This window comes from Typopeltis vanoorti, chromosome 14 (assembly GCF_054136105.1).
Source record: "Typopeltis vanoorti isolate ZY-2024b chromosome 14, IOZ_Tvanoo_1.0, whole genome shotgun sequence".
NCBI classification, from domain to species: Eukaryota; Metazoa; Arthropoda; class Arachnida; order Uropygi; family Thelyphonidae; genus Typopeltis; species Typopeltis vanoorti.
In genome coordinates, this window is record NC_143562.1 from 3,379,783 (window position 1) to 3,401,894 (window position 22,112).

The following is a 22,112-nucleotide window of genomic DNA, read 5'->3' on the forward strand; positions in this document are numbered from 1 at the left end:
TGAGTTGAATATCTTCGATTTCAATATCAGTTTTAATGCCACTTTCCTTTTTCATGTAATCCATAATCTGGGAAATTTAACGTTATTGGTCAGAAAGTAATAACCATGAACAAAAGAAAGCTGAATAAATCGGGACCCTTCCCTCCTTGCAATATATATATATTTATAAAAAAGGAACATAAATGCATAAACCACTGAAATTATTTTTTCCATTATTTTGAAGAGGATAGAAGTGATGACAGTTGGATGGTAGGCTTTTATCTCCTTTTTTTTTTTGGAATAAGTTGGATATATGCTTGCTCAAAGAGATGATAGAGGACAGGTGTTACCTCTGGAGCACATTTCAGTACAGTAGAAGAGATGCCATCAGGACCAAAAGACTTTATAGTGTCCAGGTTATGTATTGTTCTTCTGTCTTTTTTGCCAAAAGACCACAGGAGGCATATAGTGCTTAGTTGGTGGCAGGGAAGGAGATGATTTTCCTTTATCACCTCTGCAGAAATGAGAGGAAAAGAGTGATGCCAGGAAGTCAGCTTTATCTTGGATGCTGTAACAGTAGTGCCATCTGGATGAGAGAGAGAGAGATGGATGGGAGCACAGGTTAGAAGAGTTGTATTCAGTGGCTTTTGTGAGGGACCAGAAGGCATGGTTTCCATTTGGACAAGAGGCAAGTTTTATTTTTATTTATTTATTTATTTTTTTATGTTGAGCCCATACGTGAGAAGTTGGTTGATCAACTTATAGTACATTAGTACTATATATGGGTAATGGATTGGGAAAGGAGAAATTTGTTTACATTTGATTTAAAAGCATGTATATATTGTATTCCTTGGGAAATAATACGTCTTCTCTCTGATGTATAAGAACACAATAAGGCAGTAGTAGGGATGAAGGAGGAGGAAAAGAAATTTGTTCTTTGGGTTTCAAGATGTACTGTGATGAGACGTTGGGTGACAGCTGCACATGTTCCAAAGGGCTTAGTACTGTGTGGCAGAATTATTGATTCAATTTCAGATCAACATTTGCCATGATCTGAAATTGTGTATTATATGAAATGTTCATATAATACACAAATTGCAGAAACCAAACATCTATGAAAGTGGGAGAAGTGAGTTGGTAAGAGATGCGTCATTAATCAATCTAGTTGCTCTCCTCTGTATGGAGTCAGCATTTTGAGGGAGGGCTTAGAAACCCCACTCCTAACATGAGAGCAGTATTCAATAGCTGGGCAGATTTGTGATTTGTATAAGGCTAACAGTTGTTCAGAGATGAAGTAACATCTTGAACGCAAGAGAAATGCTAGTTTTTTTAGAAGCTGAGGATACAATGGTTGTGATGTGTTTATGCCAGGAAAGGCTTGATGTCAAGATAATTCCAAGAAGATAGATATCATCTTGTCTGGAAATTTAAGTGTTATCAAAAATAATACTGGGAGAAAATGGTTCTTTTTTGTGAGAAATAAATGGGTTTTATCTTTTTAGCATTGAAATTGACAAGGTTATCTGAGCCCCATTGGAGGATGGCTAGGAGATCAGAATTAAGGGTAGCAGTGGTGGTTGAGGTGAGTTGTGTAGAGTAAGGTTTATCAAATGTGAAAGGGAGGAGTGCCATGTGCTGTCACCTGCAAAACTGTGTATTGGGTTGGAGGTCAACTTGAGTAGGTCACTGATATATATAAAAGGAAGAGGGTTTTATGCTATTGGTCTTAATGAAGTTGGATTTGCTGAGAGCAGTTTTACATTTATTGCATGTTTCATCATAGGCTGAATATGAAGCTGGGATTCTCACTTGGTTCCTGATAATTTCTCTGAACAACCAGAAATCTTTATGCTATTTTAGATGTGTTCTTTCAGGACACATGTTGCTTTAACTTACTAAGTCTGCCATGAAGTTTTAATTTTTTTTTTGTTCTTATGGGCAACTTCACCACATGGCTGCATCAGTTGGTGTTTTCTTCAGTGTTTGTGACTGAGTTTTCAAGGTTTGGTTGTTCTTTTCAAACTTCTGTTTTTTCTCCAGTAATATTTCTGTTTGGTTTACAGCTCACTTCTAAAAGCTGTTTGACATTTTTTAAAGGCTTTTGTATATATTTTTGTTTTCAGTTTGATACTCATTTTTATTGTGCTCAAATTAAGTAACGATTACTTCCTATTGAAACCTTCTCAATACTCCTATCTACTGAAGTGTGAAGATATCGCTATCAAGAGTAATTTATAAGACTTGTCTTATTTCTTGTGTATTTCTGTTTATGTACATCTTTATAAGTTTTACAATGGTGTTAATGCTAATTGATCATTGTAATTACCGAACTGAAACATAGTAGGTGTTTGTTATTGTTAGCTTTGCCCTTTTCCTCCAGATTTTTTAAGACATTGAGATGTTAGCATTATCTTTCTCTTGATCTTTGTGTCAATGACACAAAGATCAAGAGAAAGTGATCATTGACAGTGCCTACCTTAATTTTCATTGAGAGTTCAATGTTATTAACTGGAGATGTCCTGTTAATAATAAGTTATTACCTAGAGCACCATAGGACACTAACCACACTGTTATTCACTTGATACCTGTTTTACCTCCATTTAAATTTATTCACTGATGGTGTACATCCAGTCATTTCTTACACTGTATTTTAATGAATCAGTGGAACAGGTTTTATTCATTTACCACTTTCCAAGCAAAAAAATTGAATTCATATTTCTCCTTTCTAACTGCAATTTTACTCAACTTCCAATAATTCCTTTCCTTCACTTTCAACCATGTATTGAAAAACTTTTCTTGCATCTCTTTTATTAAATTCCTTTAGAAACTGATTCTTATGATATCCCTTTTCAACCAGGTTTTAACACTGAAGATTTTGCTTTGTCCTCATGGAAAGCATTATATCCTTGATATCATCTTTATCAACTACCTCTGGATTCTCTATCTCAAGAAGTCCAATCATTGAAATATCAGCCGAAATTTTCTTCTTTTTCTCTTCTTCCTTAGCCTACAATGTTTTCCATTCCTTTCTATCTTGGGTTTTTTCATTCCAGTCCACAAAACCCATCTCAGCTAAGTCTTTTTAGATATTATCCTCCCAGCACTACCATGGTCTTCCTCTAGGTTGCTTTTCATCAAGCCTTATCTTGAATGCCTGTTTAGCATTCTCTTCTCACCCATTCTTTCACATGTTCAAGCCATTGCAATCTGCAAGTTCTGATTTAATCAAAAGTGGAGATCTATGGAGTTTATATTGTTCTTGATTGTGTCTTCTCCATTCACTTACCGTGTTATCTCTTTACATGTCCATAGACTTTTCTATGGTTTTTCTTAGTTTTCAGAAACATATTGTAATACATTAAAAAAAAAAAAAAAAAAAAAAAAAATGTAGAAAACAGTATAATTTTTTTTCTTGCACTATCTTTATTATCACAAGTGCAGAATGTATCCTTGTGCTACTCTTTGTCATAGAGCAAATTGCATGTTATCCAGCCATTCAACACCAACTTGGTATCTGTTTCCGCTGATCATAAGCTTTTTAGACACTTCCAACACTTGATACACAGTAACCTCAATTTTTCAATTGAGAGCAATCAGTTCTGATGGTTCACAGGGTGGTTATTGAAGATTGGATCATTGAGAGATGATTTTGCATGTGTGTGTGTGTGTGTTATAAGTACATTATTAAATTTATTGCTTATAAAATCTTAAGTCCATGTACAAATTTCATGATTACTATAAAGTGTTCTGTATCTTTTAAAAGAGGCAGATCAAGGAGTAGATCAAGAGACAGAAGATTCAGGAGATCCAGATCTCGTGGACGACGATCTCGGTCAAAATCAAGATCTCGAGAGAGGATTCGTGATCACAGATCCAGAAGCAGGGATCGAAGATCTCGGAGCATCGATCGAAGCAGAAGAACAGATTCAAGGGAAAGAGAGAGATTGCATAGAAAAGATGAAGATAGAAGGAGTGATGATAAGGATAATAGTAAAGCTAAAGAGGAACCTGGAGAATTGAAATTTGACAATTTAGACAAGGTAACTTTTTTTTTAACGATATCTTTATGCAATTTCTAGGCATATGAATACCTTTTTTTTTTAACTTTTTTTTTTTTTTTATATGTAGCAGTGATGCATGCATGATTTTGTTAAACCATAGTTCCATGAGTTCTGATTTTACAGGATACCAAGTAATCTTTGATTTTTGTAAGGGGATGATGTAACTTATTTTGCTGTTTTTTAAAAAAAAAAAATGCTGAGTTGACTGTTAAAATCATCATTTTGTTGTACTGATATTTCATCAGAACAGCTGTTCTTGGGAGGAAGGATAGGGAATGTTCTGCCCTTTGCATCTTCTCTCCTATATACACTACTGATTGCTACTAACTTCACAGCAGTTTCAGTTCCATGACCTGACTGCAGCAAATGTTAGAAGAACCTGTGGTAAACATATGTCAACTAATTGAAATACAGATAGTTCTCGCCTTTATGAATTAATTGGCTACTGGCGACCATTCGTAAAGTGGGAGCTTAGAAATAATGCTATAAGTGAGAGTTATGTTCGTAAGAAGGAATATATAAAATGAATATTAAATGATAAGAAAAGATTTACTAGCCAAAGATTTACATATTTCAAAAATAACATAAGAAAAATTTTAAATTAAAAAAAGATTCTTTGAAAAAAAATTTAACTAATTTTTTATTACTGGGTGAATCCGCAGCTTCAAGGTAGTAGGAGATATATTAGGAAGCTTTGGTGCATCTTATTTTTCAAAGAAGGCCTCAGTGGCATCTGCTTTGTTGACTTTCACTTCTTTTCGTCTAAAATAGCTCAATAGCAAGCAAAAGCATTATTAATTTCATGGGAAAATTTACTAAATTGTTCAGTCTGAATCTTGTGATTCAAAGATTGCTTGAGCTTTTTCGAGAAGTTTAAATGCTTCTTCTAGACCTTTTAAAACGAAAAACCAAGTCGGAGTTTCATATTCGTTATCTTCTTTGTCTTGTTTTAATTCATGGAGATCATTGGGTGAAAGTTCTATAGTGTGAGATTGAAGGAGCTCATTAACTTTCCAAAACTTCCATTTGCAACTGGTTAGCCATACCTAAGTTTGCTTGTGTTTCAGAATTCACAATCTTTGTTGGGTCTTCAAAGTCTTTGAAATTATCACTAAACTGGGGACGAAGTTTATGCCATACTCCTTTCATGTTTTTTTCTGAAACTCTGTCAGGTGCTCTGTGTTACCTGAATTGTGTCTAAAATGTTGAATCTCTTCCAAAACTCTTTGATAGAAAAGTTTTCATATTTATCAGTTGCTTCTATTAACATTTCAAATTCTCTTTGAAGTAATGTGCTTTAAATGACGCAATCACTCCCTGATGCATTGGTTGTAAAAGAGGTTGCATTTGCAGGTAAAAAGACTATTTTTACATTGGGGCAAATGTAAGTTATTGATGAGGGATGGCTAGATGCATTGTCAATTATCAGAAGCATCCTTTAAATGAAATTTAAAGATTTAAATTTAAATGAGGATCCTTTAAATGGAATTTGTTTTTTCTCACAATAAAGTTTCACTTCAGGAACAAAGTGATGCATAAGCCAATCTTTGAATTAAGGAACCCATGAGCCAAGCCTTCTTATTTGCCTTCCATATTACTGGGAGAATATCTTTATTAATTCCTTTTAAGCCTCTTGGATTTTCTGACGATGCACAAATAAGGATTTTAACTTGAAATTGCCAGCAAAATTTCCTCTTAATAGTAGAGTAGTGTGATCTTTTGATGCTTTAAAACCTGGCATTGAGGATTCTTCTTTTGCAATGTAAGTTCTTGCAGGTATCCATTTCCAAAAAAAGGCCTGTCTCATCGATGTTAAAAATCTGCAATGCCACAATTTAAAATAAAAATTCCAATCTAAAAAATTCGTAATGATAAAAATTCGTAAAGCGGGAATTCATAAAGTGAGAATCACATGTATAATAGGTATTTGTGGTTTAAGCCATTAGAGAGTACAATTCAGTTGGCTAAGTCCTAAATTGTAAACCCATCCCTGTATGTTCAGTACCAAATAGATACCTACTAATAGGGTGCACCACGTGGCAGTCAGAGTTGGACATTATGTCAGAAGCCACAGTCGGTTCTCTGCATTTTCTTTAAAGATGAGATGAATCTCCTCCTGTTTATTTGGCGTGAAAACTCATAAAGGGAATAACTAAAGCCCATCATATCTATTCAGATTGAGGTATAGATTTCTTTTTACAACCACCGCGCGGTTAGCCTAGTGGCTATGCGCTTTGCAACCATATGCCTGGGGAAGGAGTGTCCTAGGTTCGATTCCTGTCGGTGACGTGAGGAGCTGAAGGATCTTCCTCAGCCATAGCCAAGTTAGCCAGTCTTGGGCGTGGACAGCAGGGTTTTTTCCCCAGTTTATTCTGGGGTTTTTCATCCCGCAAAGCAGGCAAACTGGCCTTGAGAACTCAACACTACAGGTCATAGGATACACCGGGGCATAAGGCTGACCACCTTATCCTGTAAAACGGAGTGAGGTCCGATGATCAATGGACCCTCGACACCGCAAGGTAAAAGAGGGTATAAGGAAGATGAGAACCACTATAAGAAAATGGCTTTTATGTAGGACTTGAGTCTTTTCCCACAGAATCCTATATTTGAACATAGCATCTTTTCCAAATATAAGATTCTGTGAAAAAAGGCCTTCATAAAAGTCATTTTCTTATGGAGGTCTTGTATAAAGAGAATTGTGAAACCTTGCTGAATGGCCTCAGTCTGTATAGATCTAATAGATATTAGTTATTTATCCCCTTTATGGTATATTCTTCTCCTTCGCACAGCTCTCCTTGGTTGATTACACACACTGACAAATATCTGCATGCTTCATCCCATCATTATAGACTTCAAAAATTGGGTATCATTTCTACACTAGGAGCAAGAGCCTGCTGGTTCATCACTGACTAGGATGAACTAGCCAAAGAACTTCAACCAACATTTAAGAAACGCTTTCCTTCAAAATGCATATAGTGAGCACATCATCTCCAGACTACTCACTCCAAATTGTTGACCAGAGACATTTCTAATAAAGAAGAAAATAGAGTATTCAAAACACTCCCATATATTAGCTCTTTTTTCCCCACAAAACTAGCAAAAATACTTAAGGAATATAAAATAAAAGTAGTATTTGTCCCCTTTATCAAGATGAGATCATTGCTCAGATCTGGAAAACCTCGACATAGCCCACTTCAGTATCTGGGTGTTTATCAATTGTGGTGTAATTGCTGATCATCTTACTATGGACAGACAGAAAAATCAGTTGAACAGCAAATTGAAGAACAGTTGGAGATATTGAATACCATAGAAATGAAACCTCAGGTTTGTCATCATACGCACGTATGATGACAAACTCTTCAGCTGACCCACAAGATGCTTTGCAAATGAGACATTAAGTTTTATAGGACAAATCAGAATTATTACACCATTGCTATGACAGAAAAAAAAAATATGGGAATCTTTGGAAATAGAATTAGATCCTAAATATTTAAATATTAATCAAAGTATTAATTTGCCTAAATGCATCCTAGCCTTCATTAGTCAAGTATGTTCACGTGAATGCATAAACACGCAAAACGTTTGGAACAACTAGAAATAATTTAAAAAAAAAAAAAAAGTCTCTTTTCACATAACATAACAGTTGTCACCATTGTTAGCTCTTACTGTTTTATAGTCTAGTTTGTATTTTTACACTTGAAGAAATTCTGTGCAATTGGCATGAAAAGTCTTATTACTAAGTAAATAAATAAATAAAAAACCTCTACCACAATAAAAGCTGTTATAGAGAATCACTCAAAAATGAACTAAAAAAGTTAAACACAGCTACTACCATCAATGATGCTAATGAAATATTAACAAAATCTATCTTGAATTGTGCACTAGAAATAGGAGGTGTAAAAAGGCACCAAAGAGAGGAAAAACTAAGACAGGAAACCTTAGATCTGATGAAGAAAAGAAGAGATATGAAAAGAGATTTGAATGACACTAATAAAATAGAATATGCAGAAGTTTGTAAAACTATACATAAAAGGATGAAACACGAACTTAGATCATATAATACTAGGAAAATTAAAGAAACAATAGAAAATAATAGTCAATTGAATAAATTCATATGGAATAAGAGAGAAATTACTCAGAACACTAAATTAGCTGTATACAAGACAGTGTTCAAACCAGTTTTAACTTATGGATCTGAGAGCTGGGTCAGAAGTAAAACACTTGACCAAAGACTAGCGACTGCAGATATGACAGTCTTGAGAAAGATTAGAGGCGTGAACAGATGGCATCAATGGCAATATCATATTAAAACGAGGATATTAGGAAAGAACTTGACATTGTCAGCATCCAGGAATGCGTTAGCAGAGCTAATCTCAGGTGGTATGGTCACTTAAACAGAATGGGCAAGGAAAGATTAACAAAACAAGTGTTTTCTGCCAGGTTGGCAGCAAAACGACCCAGAGGAAGACCAAATATAGGTGGATTGATATGATACAAAGTGCCTTAGATGATAGAAATATAAGATCTGATAATGTTGGAGTCTTGATAAGTAACAGACTGATTTGGAGGAAAATTGTAGATAGGAAGTTAGTAATGATGTAATTTTTTTTCATGTAGTACTATCATATCCTGTACACCCCTTGAGGGTACATGGCAGGAATTTGATGATGATAGAAAATAATAGTGATATGAAGGTCCTAAGACGAACATTATCAGTTGGAACAAAGGAAATAGCGCTGTAAGAGAAAAAAATGGTGAACTTATAAAAAAATAGAGATGCAATAATCAAAAGAATTCAGGAATTTTATACTGATCTCTATGAAGACAAAGACCGTGACATCCAAGAATCATCTATGGATAACTTGAGTGAGGAAGAACATGATGCCCCTGAAACCTTACAAGGTGAAGTGGAATGGCACTGCAAGAAATGAAGAATGGAAAGGCCCCAAGAGAAAGTGGAATTATGGTAGACTTCTTTAAACTGGGAGGAAGCCCTGTCATCAAACAGCTGACTAAACTCTTTAATAAATGCCTAAACAGAGAAAAATTCCAAAAAATTGGAACAATTCACTTCTAATATTAATTTTTAAAAAAGCCAATAAGGAAGAAATTAAAAACTACAGACCTATAAGCCTACTCCCCACCATATATAAAGTTTTCACAAAAATTATAAATAATAGAATAAAATCTAAACTAGAGGGAATGCAATCCTGTGAACAAGCTGGGTTTAGAAAGAATTATAATACTTTGGACCATATTCACACATTAAGATAGCTCATTGAAAAATCAATTGAATACAATAAACCCTTATGTCTGGCCTATATAGACTACTAAAAAGCATTTCATTCAGTTAAAACATCTGCAACACTAAAAGCACTTGAAACTCAGGGAACTGAGAAACCATATATTGAAACACTAAAACATATTTACAATAATGCGACTTCTGTAATTAAATTATATAAAAACAGTAAAAAGTTCCCAATACAAAAAGGCATCCAGCAAGGCGACACCATATCTCCCAAATTATTTACAGCTGCACTAGGAAGTATTTAGAAGCCTTGATTGGGAAACAAAAGGAATAATCATAAATTGAGAAAGGCTGCATCATCTGAAATTTGCAGATGATATTGTCCTAATAGCAGATAATCTTGAAGATCTGGAAGAAAGGCTAAATCAACTAAATGAAGCCTCCAGAGTAATTGGATTAAAAATAAATAGAGAAAAAACAAAAATAATGATGAATAAATATATTAACCATAGAACTGTCAAAGTTGAAAACCATGAAATAGAACAAGTTACTTCATATGTGTATTTGGGCTAATTGTTATCCTTTGAGGAGTGCCAAAGAAAAGAGATTGAGCGAAGAATTCACCTTGGATGGATGGCTTATGGGAAAATGAGAGACATATTCAGAAGTGACATCCCTATGAGTCTAAAAAGGAAAGCTTTCGACCAGTGCATACTTCATGTTCTAACATATGGAGAAGAAACATGGACTTTAGCAGAAGACCTAAACAAAAAGCTGAGAACAACATGACATTGCATGGAAAGAAGTATGCTAAAAATAACATTAAGAGATAGGAAGACAAATACCTGGATAAGATCTGAAACAAGTGTCATGGATATTGTAAAATACATTAAACAGGCTAAGTGGAGATGGGTTGGCCATATTGCCAGATGCAGTGATGGGAGATGGACTAGAAAAACAACAGAGTAGAGACCAATGGATGTAGCAAGACGAAGACCGAGAAGAAGGTGGAGGGATGAACTAGAACAAATTGCAGGAGTGAGATGGATGGGAGCAGCAGAAAACCGAGTGATCTGGAAAATCATGGGGGAGACCTACGTCCAGCAGTGGACACAACCAAAAGGTTGAAGAAGAAATAATGTTATCAACTTATTCCTGTGTTCTGCCTTATAAACTTTAATCAAATACACACACACACACACACACACACACACACACACACACACACACACACACACACACACACACAGTGGAACCTTGGTTGTCGAACTTAATTCGTTCCCGAAGGCTGTTCGGAAACCGAATTGTTCAAAAACTCAAACCTTTTTCCCATAAGAATTAATGTAAAATGGATTAATCTGTTCCCGAACCCCCAGATGATTGTTTATTTAAATCTTTACAACAGTTCTTCATGCATAAGATCGTATACAAACATAATGAAAATGCATAAAATCTTACATAAAAAGAATAAATACAATAAATAGATAAAATAAAAACGAAAATTTAACTTCACTTTAACTATGCATACGGAGGAGAGTTGATGGCGTAAGTGGAAGGAGGTGAGTAAGGGGAGTCCCCTTCCATAAAAACATCAGGTTACTGTTCTTTTGGGTTTCTTTCTCTTTGCTGTCTCTTGGCACCACTCGACTCTGCTTGAGACACACTGGGCCTCTGTCTCACTAAAAACCTGTCCAATGACATTTGTTTTTGCCTGCATTTTAAAATCTTTCTGAAGTGAGACATAGTACTGTCATTGAAATGGTTTATGATGCGGTTTGCTACAGCTTTGTGAGGGTGATATCTTGCCACAAAACTTTGCACTTCATCCCATTTCGCACACATTTCTTTGATCAAAGAACTAGGAACATCCTCAATCCCTTCCTCTGTGTTTGAATACATTTCCTCCACCTCCGTCTTTTGCTGCTCCTTCTGAAGGTGTTCCTTCCGTGACCATGAAAAATGAGCTCACAGGAGTGAGCTCATTCCTGTGATCCTCCACTAACTCCTCCACATCAGCATTGTCAACTTCCAAGCCCATGCTTTTGCCCAGAGACAATATTATCGACAAGAGCAACATGCTCAGCCTTAATGTCTCTGTCTGCTACACAGTTTGGCCACAATTTCCTCCAGGCAGAGTTCATCGTCCTGTAAGTCATTTGCGTCCAAGCTTTGTCAAGGGTACTTAAGCAATGGAGGATGTTGAAGTGATTTTGGAGGATGTTGAAAGGGGGGGCAGAGCCCCCCCCTAGTATATATATAATATGATAAAGGATGAAATCAAGAATATAACTTCTTGACATCTTTAATTTATCATATAACCAAGTGGAAAAATGTTCAACATCTGTCTCCAATCCAGAGTATTTTAGTAATAAGGTATGACGCCTTTTGACTACTTGTATATGGAAATGAATTTATAATAGAGTGAGATAAAATAGAAATTGTTGAAAGTTCTGGGTATACAGAATCAGAAATTATGGTAAATATGACGAAATTAAAAGAAGGATAGTCATGAATAAAAAAGCGATGTTGAACCTGACAAAAATTATGAAAGTTAGAGTTGTAAATTTTAAAGATAGAGGTGTGAGTAAGGATTGAGCAAAGTTAGAATTGCCAAAGCAGTGGTATTTTCCAGTAGTGATATGTGGATGTGAAAGCTGGATTATTAAGAAGCAAGATAGAAAGCAAATTGATTCATTTGAATTATGCATGTGGAGGAGTATTAAGAATCTTGTGGACTTGCAAGAATGACCAGTAAGAAGGTTTTAGAGAATATAAAGACAGAATGCTCCTTGGAGGCGTTGATTGCTAAACAGAAGCTAATGTACTTTGGTCATATTATGGGATCTGATGAATCATTGGGAAAGGCATTTAAGTTGGGTAAGATTGACAGAATGAGAGAAGAATACAACAAGCAGTTGGATGGACAACATACTTGAACTTTTACTGAAAGAAAGGACAAGAGGCCGAGTAGGATTGGGAGCCTTTGTTCACAGGATCACCAAGAGTCAAAAACAACGGGATGGCACATAACAACAACATATAGATATATGACTTCTGCATTATTTGATGTTTGAAGTTTATTTTCCACTTAGTTAGACCAGTAATTTTCAACCTTTTTCATAAAATGCCACACCTAGACTAATCATTAAAATTCTGCGTCACACTAAAAATATATTCTTTTAATTTTTTTGACCATCTGAAGTTCCCAACAATATCCTTGTTGGGAGCTTCAAGGGAATAAATGCGCAAATTACAACATTATTTCTTTCAATTAATTTGTTTTCACAAATCTCGTGGCACACCGGTTGAAAATCGCTGGGTTAGACTATAATAAATTTAATTTAATCCTTTATCCTCTACTACGAGTTGCCTGAGTCCTGAAGATACTTCAGGTGCAAACTTTGTTTGCTTACACTTGATAAAGGATGAAACTAAATTTATTATAGTTTAACCAAGTGGAAAAATAAACTTCCAACATCTTTCTCTAAATCCAGAGTAATCTAATAATAAGGTGGTACACCTTTTGGCAACTCGTGTAAGTAAATATGACCTCTCCATTGCTTCTGCCTTAGTATTACCACTTCTGGGTCTAACTCCCACTGACAAGACCTCAATAAAGGTCGAAACCTGTCTGGGTAGTGGTCCTTCCCTTCATGCTTAGCATTATACATGTCTGCAAGGAGATGTGCTTTGCATTATGGGAGATACTGAGACAAGGCATGATGAGAGCTTTATTCCTTTACTACGAGTTGCCTCAGTCCTGAAGATACTTCAGGTGCAAACTTTGTTTGCTTACACTTGGATAAAGGATTAAACTAAATTTGTTATTGACTTCTGCATTACTTCAACCATAATATCACTTCTGGGTCTGGCTCCCACTGATGAGACCTCAGTAAAGGTCAAAATCAGTCTGGCTAGTAGCCCTTTCCATAATGTCCATAAGGATATGTGCATTGCATTATGGGATTCTTAGGCGACTGATGTGAAGTGATTAGCCTCTATATTCAACTAGTCCAGTCCTGAAGTTACTTCACTTGCAAACTTCCTTTGCTTACACTTGGATGAAGGATGACACCAAGAATATAACTTCTTGGCATCTTTAATTTATTTGCCAGCTTCGTAGTTTCACATAAACACCTTCTTGACTGAAATTTCCATATGATCAACCTACCAAGACAAGACTGCATGGTCACTTTCCCTGATTGGAGGTAGAGTGTTGCTACCGGAGTTATAGATAGATCTTGTGATGCTATTACCAGATCCAACATTCTCAAACCCCTGGTCCCTTCCATCAAGTGCTGTTTCAGGTAATTATCCCCTAGTATAAATCCCATTCCCATTTTCACATGCCCTTTCTTCCTTCCAATCTATATCCCCATTGTTGAAGTTTTTCTTTGTCTGCACTCATTGTGCTAATCTGTCGATTTGTATCACTACATCTTCTTCTAAATCCCTAGTTCTATAGCAGTGAGCAACAATTTATTTTGTTCTTTTGATCTCCATCAAAAGAACAAAATCCCAAAATTTCCATCAGTTCTACAATCTTCCTTAAGTTCTATTTTAGTGGTTCTTTTCTTTCATGGTCATATGGTGATCAGAATTCACCATAAAATTATGGAAACAACAACCATGTTAGAGTAAAACTTCAGTTTAATATAAACAAACAAACAAAAAAAAAAAAACGTTTCAACCTTCACATTAAGGCCATCATCTGGAGTATATACATATGTACAAAGAAACAAGGTGCATTACAATCTATATGGTATGTAAAGTTACATTTATCTGGTCACCCATTAAAACTATTGGCCTGGCCTTTGGTGGTAAAAAAAAAACCCTCAGTACATCAATGCTAGAGTCCTGTTGTTATTATTATCTATTTGGTTATAAAAACAAATTAAGCTGAAGAGCAATGTATGCATTAAACATTCTGCATCACACTAAATCCTGCATATTAATATCATTTAACATCAGTGACTTTGCTGCCATTTTTCTTGTAACAATCGCTATTCTTCCAAACACTTTTCTTCCAGAGAACACAATGTCTCTTGCTGATAGTGTGCTCTGGCTCATAGGACTTAATATAGTCCAAATGTTAATCGCTATGTATAGCTACTAATCTACCTGTTTGGACAAAATACGATAATTCACATCGTTAAGGAATTTGATACACTCCAGAGTAGGGCTAAAAAGAGATGTTTATCTTTAGCCAAGACTAGAAAATTAGATATCTTGTTTAACCGATAAGCTTAGGTGTTGGTGACTTATTTTTAACAGTATTAACAACACAAAACAATTTTATCAAAAGATGTTTTATTAACTGCTTAAATTTCACTGAATTTCAAATCACCATCATCACAGCTTGTATACGCAACAGTGAGTAACTGAAACAATACAATTGCAACGGACAAAAGATCTAAAGTCCTATTTTGGTGCTCTCTGATGTTGTAAAAAAAAAAAAAACACATCCAGTAATGACTTGGCATAATAATAGTAGTGAATGTATTTTTATGTTCTTCCAGGCAGATGTTAACTGATCTTCCTGTTTACCATAGTAGGCCAAGTCACAGTCACAGGGAACTTGATACATTCCATGTGTGTTAGAGGGTGAAGTTTATCCTTAGGCAAGTGGGTCAGAGTTGCTAGTTTAACATGAGGTTTGAATGTGGTGTGAATGCCATAGTTTCATCAGTACTTTGGCTATCTTTTCTGATGTACCTCTGACATAGGGTATAGAAATGGTAATGTTGTGTTCCTGTGTATTAGGGGCAGAGGGTTAATGGGGCTATGTAGTATTTTATCTATTTTGTAGGTATTGTAGCCATTGACCAAGAATGCATGGCACAGATATTTGAGTTCTGTGGACAGAGCTGTATTGTTAGAACAAATGGCTCTGGCTCTCTGTGTAAGTGTTTTTAATGCTGATTTGAAATTCAGCAAAATATAAGCAATTAATAAAACATATTATAAGAAAGAAATTAGTCGGAACACTAAATTAGCTGTATACAAGACTGTGTTCAAACCAATTTTAACTTATGGATCTGAGAGCTGGGTCAGAAGTAAAACACTTGACCAAAGACTAGAGACCGCAGATATGAGAGTCCTGAGAAAGATTAGAGGTGTGAACAGATGGCATCAATGGCAATATCATATTAAAAATGAGGATATTAGGAAAGAACTTGACATTGTCAGCATTCAGGAATGCGTTAGCAGAGCTAATCTCAGATGGTATGGTCACTTAAATAGAATGGGAGAGGAAAGATTAGCAAAACAAGTGTTCTCTGCCATGTTGGCAGGAAAACGACCCAGAGGAAGACCAAGATATAGGTGGATTGATACGGTACAAAGTGCCTTAGACGATAGAAATATAAGATCTGATAATGTTGGAGTCTTGACAAGTAACAGACTGATTTGGAGGAAAATTGTAGATAGGAAGTTAGTAATGATGTAATTTTTTCATGTAGTACTGTCATATCCTGTACACCCCTTGAGGGTACATGGCAGGAATTTGATGATGATGATGATGATGATAAAACATATTTTGATAAAATTGTTTGGTGTTGTTAATACCATTAAAAATAAGTCCGGAATAACTGTCAGTACCTAGCTTATCTGTTAGATTGATGATTCTGCACAGAGAAGATATTGTATACAAAGCACGAAGGTTCAGTAAGTTGAAACTGAAATTGTCCAGAAAATGAAGGTTTATTGATGAAACAAATAAAAATGAAGCAACAATCTTGATGGAAAATTTCAGCACTAGAGTGGGAAGTAACCTAATAACAGGATGCATTGGATCAGAGAGAGAATCAGTAATCAATAACAATTGAATTTTATTAAGAGACTTGTGCATATTTAACAATCTAAAAATCAGCAATACTTTCTTCAGACATAAAAATATTGATAAGTATGCATGGGAAGCAAGCGGAACAAAATCATTAATAGATTACATTATTATTAACAACAAACTAAATAATAATATCATGGATACAAGGGTTTTTAGAGGGAGCGAAATTGATAGTGATCACATGTTAGTTGAAAGCAGATTTGAATTCATAAAAAGAACCACATACTTCAAAAGGAAAAAAAATAATGAAACAACATCTAATAAACAATTTAAAATTCACCTCCTAGAACAGGAGAGTATTAGAAATTTATATAAAAGCAGAAAAAACTGACTGGAAAAATATAAAGAAAACCATACTAAAAGCAGCAGAAGAAAGTTTAGGATACAAATCAAGGAAAAACAAAAAATGGCTCAGAACCTGGAATGATGACTTAAAGGAATTAATTGAATGGAAAAAACAGTTTTTAAAATCTATCTGCAAAATAAAAACACTGCTGACTATATACAGTATAAGAAATTAGAGACTGATGTCAGAAAGCTTTCTAGAAGTATAAGCAGAGAAGAATGGAGTAAATATGTTAAATCAGGACCACAAAGAATAGGTTTTAAAATTTTCAGTTAGCTAAAAACAGCAGAAAATGACCAATTAAGGAATAATTTAATTTCCAAAGAGGATTGGATAGAACACTATAAAATATTGTTGAAATACAAAACAATGACAAAACTCACAAAATTGAAGATACCAGTATACAGGAAAGTACAGAAGAAATAGTAATGGAAGAATTAGAAAAAGAATTAAAAAACTCAAGAAATAGAAAAAGCGCGGGCCTGGATGGAATATGTATTGAGCTCTTTAAATATGCAGACATAAGCTTAAAAGAAAACCTACTTAAACTCTTCAATAATATCTGGAAATATCAAAAGATCCCAAAAGAATGGGAAACTGGAGTTGTAATAAATGTTCACAAAAAAAAAAAAAAAAAAAAAAAAAAAAAATCCCAAGGACAAATATGGAAATTACAGAGGCATTACTCTCTTAATAACAACATCTAAACTATATGCAAACATCTTAAAGAACAGTCTAATTAAACATACAGAAAATTATTTAGAAGAAGAACAGTGTGGTTTTAGAAGAGAGAGAGAGAGGATGCACAGATGCCTCTTTCACAATGCAACAGATCATAGAAAAAATAAAAGAATTTAACCTGCACACTTTTCTTCTATTTATTGAACTATGGAAAGGCATATAACTTGAACAGAAATCTACTCTGCAAAATATTGCAAGATGATAAAATACCTTCTAAATTAATTAAAGCAATAAAAAGTCTATACAGAGAAACAAAAATTTGCAGATGGGACATTATCAGAACCTATAACTATAAATAAAGAAGTAAGACAAGGTTGCGGCTTTTCCCCAATCCTGCTCAACATTTATATAAACAGAATCCTAAAATAATGGAAAACAACTGTCCAAGATGGAATTAAAGTAAAAAATAATAAACAGCTAAATATAATACTTTATGCAGATGATCAAGTACTAATTTCAAATTCAGAAGATAAACTCCAAATTGCAACTAACCATCTAAATGAAATAGCAAAAAAATTTTAAATGAAAATATCTGTAACAAAAACAAAAGCTATGGCAATGTATGGAAACACCATTCAAAATGTCAAAATTATGCTTAATAAAAAAATAATAGAACAAGTTACAGAATTCAGATACTTAGGAAATATAATCTCGCAATACAATACTGATTCACAATTGGAAGCGAGGCAAGACTACAAATTTACAATAGAATGAATGGCATAATTAAAAGAAATTTTGGAAAACAAATGACTAAAGAAACTCAATTAAGATTACATAATATGATCTCTAAACTATCTCTCGAATTTGGAAGTGAAATCTGGATTCTAAAATAAAGAAAGACAAAGATTGGAAACAGCACCAATGAAGTTTCTAAGACCTCTCCTGGGACTCACTAGATTAGATAAAAAGAAAAACACAGAAATAAGAGAACAATTAGATACAAAGAACATCGTACAAGAAATAGAAGAATATCAGAAAAATTGGCTACACCACATAGAAAGGATGAATAACAATAGGATTCTCAAACTAGCATATAAATATAAACCTACAGAAAGAAGAGACCACAGACATCCAAGACTAAGAAGGAAGGAAGGAAGGACCAACTTCATCTGCAGAGCAGGAACAGGACATAAAAAGCCTATACTTGAATTGCTCAGACGATGATGACGATTGAACAGGTTAGCCTTCCTCAAACAATGCTGTGAAAGCGATATCATTCCAGCTTTTCTCAAATTGAAAGAAAAGTTAAAATTGGCAAAGGCACATTGTATTTGCTGACGGGCGAGTTTAGCTCTTCTTTCCAAGAACAAATCGCTGCTACTCGCATAGAGCTTAGTAAGTTGAACAGCTTTATCATCACTCTACAAGAAGAACTAATCAGCTTGTTAAATCCTGAAATGTGGGCTGTCCTACATCACATCTCAGAAGTTGCAGTAAAAAAAGAATTCACAAAAGTCAAAAACAGACACCTGAAGAAATATGAAATCCTACAACAGCATCAACATACTATGTTCTGACTGCAAGAAGCTAATGACTTTACATCACTTGCCTTAGTATCCCATAATGCAAAGCAAATCTTGCAGACATGTATAATGCTATGCATTATAGGATGGGCCACTACCAAGACTGGTTTTGACCTTTATTGAGATCTCATCAGTGGTAGCCAGACCCAGAGGTGATACTAAGGTTGAAGTAGTGCAGAAGTCATTTTTATTATTTTTTATTTTTTTTTTATACGAGTTGCCTCAGTCCTGAAAATAGTTCAGGCACAAACTTGTTTGCTTACACTTGGATAAAGGATTAAACCAAGTATATAATTTCTTGGTATCTTTAATTTATTGTATAAATTAAAAATACCAAGTGGAAAAACTTCTAACAACTTTCTCTAATCCAGATTATTTTAATAATAAGATGATACCTTTTGGTGCAAAAGTCATATTTTCGTATATGAAAATATGACTTCTGCACTACTTCAACATTAGTATCACCTCTGGGTCTGGCTCCCACTGATGAGACCTCAATAAAGGTCGCAAACCAGTCTAGGTAGTGGCCCATCCCATAATGCATAGCATTATACATGTTTGCAAGGAGATGCGCTTTATATTATGGGATACTAAGGCAAGTGATGTGAAGTCATTAGTTTCTTTATACGAGTTGCCCCAATCCTGAAAATAGTTCAGGCGCAAACTTTGTTTGCTTATACATGGATAAAGGATTAAGTCAAGTATATAATTTTCTTGGTATCTTTAATTTATATCATGATAAAGGTAGAACTGGGCATCTACAATCTTTCACAGGCAGCGGCCAATAATGTGCATTTAGATAAAGCAAGCAAGGCTAAATCCAAAAAGCAATATACCACATGATGAAATAACTGACTTAAAAAGTTGTATAAGAATTAAAAATATTATTACAAAAGCTGATAAGGGAAATGCAACGGTTTTCATCAATCAAAAAGAGTATAACAGAAAAATGTGAGATTTCCTATATGATGGTTCCATGTACCAAATTATAGATTGAAACCCCACTATGTCTCAAAGGAAAAAAGTTTGCAAATTACTGAAAAAAAGTGACTGCCTGGCCAAAAGAAATCATAAAAAAAATAAAACCAGTTCATGTTAAACCTCCCCATATTTATGGATTACCAAAAATCCACAAACCTGATATCCCCCTGTGCTCCATAGTCAATAGCATAGATAGTCCTGCGTATAAACAGGCCCAACATTTAGCCAAGTCACTTCTCCCCACTGGCAACTCCTCTACTTTGTAAAAAATTCAGTACATTTCATATCATTAGTTAAAAATCATATCCTTTTGGCTCCATCATGAACAAGACACTTTGGATGCATTTGACACCTAAATAAACAGCAAACACTTCAAAATCCACTTCACAGTAGAAAAAGAATCTAATAACTATTTACCATTTTTTGACACATTAGTCACCTGCCTTTCAGATGTATCGCTATCTTTTTCCATTTACAGAAAGCCAACACACACACGCACGGGGGGGGGTAAGAAACATACATAAACAATCACATCATCATCCAGTATGGCATTTAAAAACTAACACAAAGCCAGAGCCATTTGTTCTAACAATGCAGCTCTTTCCACAGAACTCAAATATCTGCGCCATACATTCTTGGCCAATGGCTATAATTCCTACAAAATAGATAAAATACTACATAGCCCTATTACCCCTCCCTCCCTCCCTCTCTCCCCCCTTACACAGGAACACAACATTTCTATTCCCTATATCAGAGGTATATCAGAAAAGATAGCCAAAGTACTGATGAAACATGGCCTTTGCACCACATTCAAACCTTATGTTAAACTAGCAACTCTGATTTGCTTGTCTAAGGATAAACTTCACCTTCTAGCTCACCCCTGGAGTGTATCAAGTTGACTGTGACTTGGCCTACTATGGGGAAATAGGAAGATCAGTTAGCATCCATCTGGAAGAACATAAAAAATACATTCGCTACTATTATTATTGCAAGTCAGGACTGGCAGACCACGCTTTGTACACCCCTTCTCACACAGGATTAGATCAGAAAACGAATGTGCTATTTAAAAGTCATTACGGATCTGAAAGATTATTTTTTGAGTCAGCCATGACTGAAGAATTCTGAACAAATATGGTTGCATTAATTTGTCAAAAATTTGGGAGACTTATCTTAAGAGCAACTCCCACATAGCTGTAATGTTATTTTGCAACATTAGAGGGCACCAAAATAGGACCTTAAATCTTTTGTCCATTACAATTATATTGTTTCACTTACTTACTGTTGCATTATACAATTTGTGTTGTGCTCTGATGATGCTGATTTGAAATTCGGCAAAATATAAGCAGTTAATAAGACATCTTTTGATGAAAGAAATTGTTTAGTGTTGTTAATACCATTAAAAATAAGTCATAGATATCATGTTGATAAGACATATGGACACTTGTAGACCAATGGAAGAAAGTAGTTTGATTATATATTCTGAGATGCCTTTAACATAAAGGATGGTGACACAACCATCACTTCGGTATCACTATTACAATGAGAGGCAGATGACAAGGAAACTAGTTATTAATTATCCTGTTGACATGCGATTCAGTAAAGCCATTGGTAAGAATGTGTGGCAATTTAACTGTTCTCTTTTAACTGAAGAGTGAACTAGAGATACAAAAAAGTGTTGAACTTATTCATGAACACTTGTATGTCTATTTGCATTTATATGGACTACCAAAAGTCCACAAGACGAATATTCCATCACATTCTGTGGTGGGCCTCATTGGCTTTCCATTTTATAAAATTGCAAAACACCTTACCAAATTACTCTCAGCATTCACAGGAAAGTCTTCTCCATTATCAAAAACAGTTCTCATTTCAAAGAAATGATATTAGAGCTTTGCAGAGATCTTTGCCAGGTGATCTCCTTTTCAGTCTAGATATTGTCTCCTTATTCACAAACATTCCTTTAGATAAAACCCTTAACTTCCTCAACGAGATTTTCTAGAAGATATTATTAGGCTATTTGACATTGTCATTCATTCTGGCTACTTCACATGCCAAGACAAAATTTACGAATAAATTGAGGGGGCAGATCAGTGGGTAGTCCTCTTTCTCCCACACTTGCTAACTACTTTATGGAAAGATTTGAACAATGTATACTGAATAGCATCCTTCCTAAACCATTGTTATGGTGTTCATCATCTGGTTCATAACATTGTTATGTTATGAACCAGATGATGTTTTAGCAGTTTAGTGTAGATCTCATGCAGACCTACAAGAATTCACTGGTAAGATCAGTACTTTTCACTATCGTATCTGGTTCACTTATGAGTTAAAAGAAAACATTCAAATTGCCTTTATAGATCTCCTATTACTTCTTGAACAGGATGGTAGC

At 34.8% G+C, this 22,112-nt stretch overlaps 1 protein-coding gene across 3 annotated transcripts in view; it reads left to right on the forward strand.

The window, feature by feature from the left end:
- Prp5 (pre-mRNA processing factor 5) overlaps positions 1 to 22,112 on the forward strand; it is a 593,106-nt gene that overhangs the window by 118,070 nt on the left and 452,924 nt on the right. For all 3 annotated transcript variants that reach the window (XM_090403381.1, XM_090403382.1, XM_090403383.1), the window contains exon 4: positions 3,743 to 4,019. In XM_090403381.1, the coding sequence (XP_090259507.1) occupies positions 3,743 to 4,019 (277 nt within the window). The remainder of the gene's footprint in view (positions 1 to 3,742; positions 4,020 to 22,112) is intronic.